General features: G+C 44.4%; 1 protein-coding gene across 1 annotated transcript; it reads right to left on the reverse strand.

The window, feature by feature from the left end:
- Window positions 1–401: 401 nt before the first annotated feature.
- Window positions 402–9,212, reverse strand: FAM199X (family with sequence similarity 199, X-linked; the record flags this gene model as incomplete). Its single annotated transcript, XM_084269305.1, has 6 exons — window positions 9,017–9,212; window positions 5,832–6,051; window positions 3,689–3,838; window positions 3,225–3,386; window positions 1,882–2,142; window positions 402–572 (listed from the first exon to the last, which is right to left on the reverse strand). The coding sequence occupies exons 1-6, from the start codon at window positions 9,202–9,204 to the stop codon at window positions 402–404; spliced, it is 1,152 nt and encodes a 383-aa protein (XP_084125431.1). The 5' UTR covers window positions 9,205–9,212.
- Between the last annotated feature and the right edge of the window lie 220 nt (window positions 9,213–9,432).

Consider the following 9,432-nt stretch of genomic DNA (forward strand, 5'->3'; position numbering starts at 1 on the left):
ATGGGAAAGGAAGGTAGAGCAAGCCAAGTGTAATATTAACTCTAAATTGGACAAACCAAAACAGCTGAAGCATAGTAATGCATGCTTAGTGTCATCCAAAAGCATCCCTAGCCTTAGGTCTTGCACGTAAGTTAACATACCAGCCAAGGCTGAATTTCATTAAAACTGTATCTATTCAGCAGCTTTTCAGAAGTCAGTTAAGTTTCTGAAGTCTTCATTGCAAAATTAGTCTCAAAAAAAGGTGAAGGTACTCAATTCTTAGACCTGTGTACCAAAATTACACTTGAGAAAAGATCTGGTTTATACTGTTAGCACTAATCAAAATTTGGTCAAAAAATATATGTAAACAATAAGGATAATACATTTAAGGCTTAGAAAGAACACTGATAAATTCACCCCTGTCACATTAAAACATCCACATCTCCTTCATGGTCCTCCTCAGTCACTTTTAAAGAGAGCACTTCTTCATTAAGAAACAATCCACTCAGTCTTTCCTTACGGGCTTGTCTTTGTTCTTTCAGCTGTCTCTTGCGTAAGGCCTTTTGTTGTAGTTTCCGTTGCTTGGACCGTTTCTGTCAAAATACAGAAGACACAAAAAAGTAAGTTTTTGTTCTGCAAAGCTGGCAAACACAAGTGTGTCCTGGTTTTGAGCTGGGATGGAGTTAATTTGCACAAGGAGCTGGGAGGCAGGAGACACAGGACAGCTGACCCAAACTCACAGAAGGGACACTCCATACCCCGAGGCCATGATCAGTATATAAGGGGGAAACCAGCCAGGGAGAGGTCGTTGCTGCTCAGGGCCTGGGCAATGAGTACATTGCACTGTGCATCATCTACTTTGTATATTCTTTTACAAGTGGTGTTACTATTTTCCTCTCCCTTTCTGTCCTAGTAAATTGTCCTTATCCCAACCCATGAGTTTTATCTTTTTCTTCCAATTCTCCTCCCCACCTCACCGGAGGAAAGAGCAAATGAGTGGCCACATCATACTTAGTTGCCAGCTGGGGCTAAAGCACAAAAGTCAACCTCTAAGATAATATCTGCTCTGAAAAATATCTAAAATGGAATCTCAGAGGTGGTTCAAATATTCATCATATCTAACATTAAAATATCAAGACCAATTACCACCTCTGAATTATGAAGCACTACTCAATGATCTTTATGGGTCCCTTGCAACTCAGTGCATTCTACAATTCTCCATCAACCTGTGATGCATGCTGAGTCAGATCAGAAGAATCTTTATTGCAGGGGAAATGTCACATGTTATGGTAACAATCCGAGATGTTCAGTGCAAGCAGAAACTGCTCCTCTCCTCAGCAACTGAAACTGGCATGATGAGACAGGACAAGTGCCACAGCACTACTTCAATTGAAACATGCATCAGCAGGTTACTTACTCCTCACCAAGTAATCTCATGAGACATGATGGAAGAATAAACTGAGGAAGATTCAAAGCACCTGATGAAACTTCTGGTTGTGTGTTTTTTCCCAACCAAGACAGTCTTCACTATATGGAAACTATGCCCAGATTAGGTTGATCAATGTTGAATAATTTTTTGGGGGAGGGAAAACTGTGTTCATTCAAAGAATTGTTAAATGCACAAGTCCTTAGTCAACTCCCACTAACCTTATTCTAAACAAAAGCAATTAGAAGATCTACTACATATAAACTTCAGGCTTTGACTTAGAAGCAACAGAGAACAAGTTTAAATGCATTGTGGTGATGTCAGCAGAAACAGGAGCACTGGTTTAACTGGATAACCTCAGGAGATCCTCAGTCCCTAACCACGCTCCTTCAGTACAAATATGCCAGTTAAGATGACATCAGCAACCTGAACAAGGCAGAGAGCTTGATACACATGCACAGAGTCAGGAACTTCACCTTTGAATCCCGGATTCGTTCTGCGGCGCTCGTGGACAAATTGCTATCGCTGTGCGCTCGACTCATGTTGGCACTCGAGTTGGAAGCGGAGTTGGCGACACTGGAGCCACTGCTGCTGGCTGAGCTGACCATGCTGGCGCTGCTGCTGCTGGCACTGGTACCGCTCACACCACTGGTACTTGCACAACTGTAGCTACTTCTCTTCCAGCTTTCCCTTGCAGGCCGCTGACGAGGTCCATGCTCCTTGATATAATTTCTCACCTTTAGAACACAGGCAGCAGAATTACTAAAAGCCTGATAAATGATGCACTGAGGTACTCCTTTCCATGGAAAATAATACAATTTGCCTATCAATGAATGATCAAGTTATTGGATCAGTTCAGTTAGTCTTTCAAAACATTTTGCTTTGCCTGCTTAAATCCAAAGTCATCTGGCAGTCATCAGGAGAACTTAAATTCATATTAGCTTCATAATGGAGGGAAGAAAATTAAGTAACAAGGTTTGGGATTTTCTCCCCTCTCCTGCCCCCTGAGTTTTCCTCTACATAACAGAAAGCAATTTTAACAGTAACAGGAAACTAAACTAAGTTGCTTACCTAATGTATCAAACCCCTTTATTCTGTAACGTAGCCAAACAGAAGTCGCTGTAAGAAAACCAGTGCTTTTCTACTTTAAGAAGATACTTATAGAATATTTTAAATATTAAATAGGTCAAGCCCGTAAGAGCAGGAAATTATTCACATTTTTAATCTTTACCTTCATCATAATCACAAATACAGAATAACACCAAGGAGTAAGTTTGGGATACTGCATCTTTTCCCAACACATCACAGAAGTACAAAGACTAAGATGGCAGTAACATACAGGTACCATATCAAACCAGTAGCCCTCTTTTGTTAGAAACTGTATTTTGTAACATTTTAAACACACATTTTTCTACATACCTTTTAACAGGAAGTTTATGGTTGTTGTCTTAAAGCCCTTCAGAGTTTTACATGCTAGTTTATATTCAGTGAGCAAATGAAGATCCTCAAACAGCTGATGGTCACAAAGCGGAATGCGCTTTGTCACAAGCGATACTGGGCTCACAGCACAACACATCACACACACTGGTTTAGGCTTAATACACATTAAGAATACATAACCAGAGTATTCCACATAAAGGATTAATACAATTAATACATGCTTCTGAACTCTATTTTCCCTCATTGACAGCACTGTACTCTGGAGTATCTCCCTGTATCTAATTATTACATACACAAATTTATCACAACTCCATACGAGATCTTGCAAGACATGACAGATGCTGAAATGGCAAAGTCATATGCACAAGCCTTAACTCACCTGTTTCAGTTTTTCATCTGTGAGACAGTTCAATTCAATAATGAATTCACTATCTGTAGGTGAGATCTGAGCAGTAGGATCAATAATTTTAATAATATCGAGTTGCTCTCGCAGTCCCATCTCTGTACTGACTTTGCGACTCAAGTATTCGATATATTCGACCTAGGACCCAAAGAAAGGCAAGTCATTGAAAAAAGTGTCACTGGTTCTAAATGAGTGACAGGAAAAGGGGAAGGACCAGCAGAATAAAATGCGCTCAACTATCACACTTCCCATGATTCTAGACCCAAAAACCGAGTACACACTAGCCTGCCTACTACAGATGCAGAAGACCAGATTTAGAGCTATGCAGTACTACTCCAGCCTTAACATTTACACCTACAGCAATCAGTATGTCTAAGACGTGGCACTAATTGGAAGTTCTGTATAGTACAGTTCTCACATAAGAAAAAAGTCAGTTTCACCTGTTCATCATTTGTCATCGCACTCCACGGAAGCTCATCAAGATTCCTATGCTTGTTTTTCTTTTTGGGGAGCAGACAGGGAGAGCTCGGAATACTGGGTATAACATCAGAAAGTACATCACTCCCACTTGTAATGTCGCTGCCAGGCAACTTGTAATATGCAAGAGAAAGAACAAAGCCTTAGAATACAGTAGGCAGATTTAAAGTCATTCTAACGCTATTAAGGATTCAAAACATACCATCAGATTAGCAAAGCATCACTTATCTATGTACTCTAACAACTTAATAATTACCCATAACCCTGCAGTACTCCTTTGAATCTTCCAACAAACAGCAAGTGCAGCAAACTCAACTGACACTGTTTCCTTCTTATCAATCCTCTTTTTACAAATTTTCATTTAAAAGAAAAGCAGAATGATGTGGCATTTCAACTATTCCTCTTTTCCAACGTAAATTGTCCATTATAATCCAAGCCCAAAGTGAAACGTTCCATTTTAAAGCATAAATCTAGTTTAAAGAAGATAATTTCAAAGTAGGTTTAATTCATACCACACCCCATAATTACACAAGACAATTCAATTAAAATCACTGTCATTTTCCTGTAAGCAACTGCAGAACTTTAACTAGCTTCATTTAAACTGACACGTAATCTCTGAATGCACTTCCAGTTCAAGTGTGACAGCTGCATTACTCACACTCAGAGTCTGCCAGGTAACACCATAAAGAGCTACAAAGAAGTCTTTGCAAAACTCTACAAGTCCAATCAAGTATGTCTCTTAAGAAGTGTTTGTTTAAAAAAACCCAAAGTATAATTAAAAAAGCGCTACTTACTAATCAAACATGCTGTCAGCTAACTAAGACACAGGCAACTGCTTCTTTTCAAATCAATCACTACCTTTATCAGGCAATTAAAAATTCACAACTTGACAAAGCTCTGAATCTTTGGGATCCAACCTGAGTTGTTCCTACAGGCTGCTTTATACAAACACATTTGTACCTCCTGTGATATGATGTACACAGAAAGGAGCAGTTAGGCTAAAAGAATCCAAACTCAGACCTAATCTCAGTCCATGGGATATTAATTTGTATCCTCTGGAACAGGACTCGCCTTTCCTTGAAATCAGGGTTTTCAGCCCTTACACCGTGTAGAGGAGACTGTACCTGCTCTGACTCAGCTCTGTGACAAAATTTAGAAGTGCTCCTCCATTTATTCTGAAGCACCAGGCTTCCTATTTCAAAGCTGTGTATACATTCACAGTTGATTTAAGTCTATAATATAAAAAGTCAATTAAAGTCTATGATACATAAAAACGTTTGCTATCACAACTGAAAACCTGCCCAACAACACCAACTGCCATGAACTAGAGGTACCTGACCAGGACTGCATCCAACACAGACTAGGAAAAAGCAAGACTTGTTTCACCTTCACACTTTTCCCATGCTGGTAAGACACAGGAAACTGTGTTCTTACTGGCACAGGAGAAAAAAAGCTGGAAATAGGCTTCAGTAAGAGCTTCTACATTTTATCTAGGTGCCAGGCTGCATTCCAGAAGATATCATGTGACCAAATCACTGGAAGCAGACATCTATAACCTGGTTTCAGTAGCTCAGCAGATCCTCAGAATCACAAAGGTTGGAAAAGACCTTTAAGATCATCAAGTCCAACCATTCCCATCCTAAGCTAAACCATATCCAAGTACCTCATCTACCTTGTTTTTTAAACACATCCAGGGCTGGTGACTCAATCCCCTCCCTGGGCAGCCTGTTTCAGGCCCTGACAACCCTTTCAGTGAAAAATTCTTTCCTAACATCTGATCTGAACCTGCCCTGGTGCAGCTTTGTGCTTCAGTAGAAAGGATCTAAGCTCATCATTACAAGACACATGCTGGTCACTAAAACCAAACTACCACAACATGCAAGCACCCCTCTTTGAAGAGCTGACCTGCAGTCTCTCCTCCAGATCAAGCAGGCCAGAATATGAATATAATGGAACAAAACATTTCATTTACTGCTGAAGATTCATGTATCTGCTCTTACACTCAGTAGTTACCAAGAAACAAATGCTGAGGACTTTTAAATTAAAGCTAAACCCAGCACTTAATAGTTTATAAAAACTTTTACCTTTACAGTGGAACTAGTTTACCTGCCATTCAAACTCACTGTCTGACCAATCCCAGTATGTGCTGATGGAAGAAGAGACATCGCTGCAGACACTTCCCTCAGGGAACAAATCAAAAGAGGTGAATTCCTGGTCATCCAGAAGGGAGTAACAGTCATCTTGGTCACCAACTGAAACGGAGGAGAACAGCTCCTCGCTGCACTCCGAGCTGGCTACGCTGGTTCCACAGGACGTCAAGTTCCACCTGCAGAACAGGACAAAACAAATAGGAAGCAGCAAACATCAGCATCACATCCTGAAAAAATGCTTATCTTTTTAAAGCCTCATAAAACCATCCCAGCTTGTCAGTAACATTATGCACTGATTTTATTTCAATAATGTAAATGATTCTATTTTTAATTATTTTAAAGGTCTATGAATAACACCAAAGGAAATGCAATGTTAAAAATGGCAAGGCAAATATCCATACACTGTAGAACCACACCTTTATTTTAATATATTTACAGTTTCCACCCCAGATCTGTGATTTGTGTAGTGTGCAAATTGTCTTGGTTGGGGTTTTTTTGGTGTTTTTTTAAAATACATGGAACTAAAAATATCATTTCTGATATGTGGGGATATTTAAAGTTCTGTGCGAACTGAAACATACAAAACTAAGAAATAAATCAATTGGACTTCAAGACAAATAGGAGTCAAGAAGAAAGTCTGTGTTGATAATCCCACACAAGACTAAGGCTTAAGAAGGAAACACATTATGGATATACTCAAGGGTTTGCTGTTCACTATTTTCAACTCTGAGTGCCAAAAATGTTGGACATGTTGTTGGAATAAGACAGTGCAAGATGGGAGAGTCACCTGTGTGAAAATGTCACCATGCCAAAACAAAACACTGCTGCTCCTGCCCCCATCCCCCTGATTTAATTTAAAAATCTAATTAATGTTGCTGCTTAAGGAAAACAACTGAGGACTCAAGCCTCACAGAACAGGTGTTTTACTCTAATGAGACTAAGCCAGAATTTAACAAGCACATGAAATCAGTCTCTGCATCTGGATTTGTTTTGCATATTGGCGAACAAGAGGTTGAGACAACTACAAGTCAGCCCAGCACTGCAATATGGCCAAAATAATTGGCAAGGGACTTCTAAAAATTACCACACAAACCTATTGGATTAGCTATTATTCCCCCAGTCTATCCACTTCAGCCTGGCTAACTAGAAAAACATTCCTCTATCTAACTGCAAAAGCTGAGCAACGCCATCACCCAGAAAGGCTGGTCCTCCCCAGTGTCATTCAAGCTGCATACTAGGTTGGTTAAATATGTTTGTGATGGACTCACTCCCACACCTATTCATCCAACATTAAAGACATTTCAAAAACTTCTCTTTTAGCAGATTCAGCACTCATCCTCCCTGTCTGCATCCCTTACACACGTGGTATTTTGCTGGCACAGACTTTTGTGGGCAGGGCAATCAATGGGAATAGAGCAGAACAGGAGCATGGTGACACAGCACGCTTCTGAATGTTACTACAGTTCCAGTATTCATGAAATATTGATGAATGGAAAAAGAGAGCCATAAAAACACAGGGGCGTGGGGGGTTCTACCAACCAACTATGCACGGATACTCTGGGCAAGCAGTAATCACAGCAGGTAGCAGCAGTCAGCCCTCCCCTCCTCACACCCAGTGGGGCTATTCTACTCGCTGGGGTGAACTGGATTAACAAGAAGTGGGAAGTACATTAAAATTACCCCTAACTTTAAAAAAAAAGGAAAGCTTTATGTGAACATCACAGATTGAACTGTGCATCTGTAATGATTTAGTCAGTGCAAGACGAGGCACGCCCTTGCCCAAAGAAGTGAAATACCCACTCAAGATGCCTGGGTTTGTAACATGAATAAACCTGAAGAGCACACCTAGAAAATGAAGGAGAAACATAAAAAAAACGTATTAAATGCAAACTTGGTGAATATCATCCCTTCATCTTACAGATATGCTATGTATACACCCTACTGCTCATACCGCAGTTGGGTCTTACAATGTAAGAACTAGATCATGGAAGTGTAATACACTGGATCAAGGCTGTGCATGCTGAATCACTTAGAAACCTGCCATCGTGAGCCTGCCCTCCTGAACGACACTTTCAGTACATTTCCATGATTTCATACAAGTTCAGTTGGAAGATTATTCACTTTCCATTATGGTGTAGCAGAAACATTAATGACCAGTAAAAGCATCTCACAACTTGGGAAAAGGAACAAAAACTCTCCCACACAATGTTCAAATCTCACAAATAGTTCTCAAAAAAAAGACTGTGCCCTATTCCTGCTCAATGCCGGGCAGATACTCCTGCTCAATGCCGGGCAGATACTCCTGCTCAATGCCGGGCAGATACTCCTGCTCAATGCCGGGCAGATACTCCTGCTCAATGCCGGGCAGATACTCCTGCTCAATGCCGGGCAGATACTCCTGCTCAATGCCGGGCAGATACTCCTGCTCAATGCTGGGCAGATACTCCTGCTCAATGCCGGGCAGAAGCAGCAGCTGTGTCCTTGGGTAAGCACGCCTGTCTGTGTTTGATTTTCTGAGCACGACTAGAATTTCCTTACGTTTCCAGACTAGCCCTTTTCTACACATTCCAGGCAGAGCAACTTGCCCCGAACTAGCAGCGCGGGAGGGAAGCGTTTCCGCAGGAATCCGAGCAGCCGCCGGGCCCGTCCCGGCCCGGCCCTGGGCGGGTGCGCCGGGTGCCCGCGCCAGGCCTGCCTCCCCGCACGGCCAACGCGCCGGCCCGGCTGCCCGCCCTGCGGCGCTCCAGCCCGCGCTTGAAGAAACCCAGAACAGGCACAAACACGTCTGTAAGACCATCCGCCAAGCTCACTGCAGCCACCGGGACGCGGTCAGGCGACAGCAGGCCGAGCTCACGCCCGGCCCCGCGCAGGGGAGCGCAACCCAAGCGGGGCGTGCGCGGGGCCAGCGGGAGCAGCCGGAGCTCGGCCACACGCGGGCTCGCACCAGGCCGGGACGCGGGGGAAGGGAGGGAAAGAGGGAGCACAGCCCCCTGCGCGGCCAGCTCCACCGCCGCCGCTGCCTCAGGGGCAGCCCGACGGCTCCTCGCCGCACGCCCGCCCCGGCGCCCCCCTCCTCCCCGGGCACCACCGAGCCGCCGCGGCCCAGCCGCCCCGGGCCGCCCCCCGGAGCCGCGGGCGGACCTGTTGGAGTGGAAGCGGTGCAGCGGGTCGGTGCGGTGGCAGGACGAGAGCTGGCAGCCGAAGTCGCTGACGTCCAGGCAGCCCTCCTCGCTCAGGCTCAAGCTGCCGCCCCGCGGCGGGTGCTGGTGCGAGAGCAGCGGGCACGGCTCCTCGGGAGCCAGGAACTTCTCGTACGGCTCCTCGGTCATGGCGGCGAGAGCGGGAAGGGCTCCGGCGCGGCTCGGCGGCGGGAAGGAGACCGGCGCCTCACGCAGGCAGCAGCCGACCCGCAAGCGCCGCCATGAGCTGCCGGTCCCGGGATGCGCCTCCGTCTCGCGGCCGGCTCTTTCCGGCACCGGGCCACTGCGCCGCCACAGCGCCCCCTGCCGCGGCGGAGGGGGGCGGGTGGCTGCGCCCGCGTGGCCACACCGGCACGC

Source organism: Gallinula chloropus (assembly GCF_964237585.1).
Source record: "Gallinula chloropus genome assembly, chromosome: 11".
Lineage (NCBI taxonomy): Eukaryota > Metazoa > Chordata > Aves > Gruiformes > Rallidae > Gallinula > Gallinula chloropus.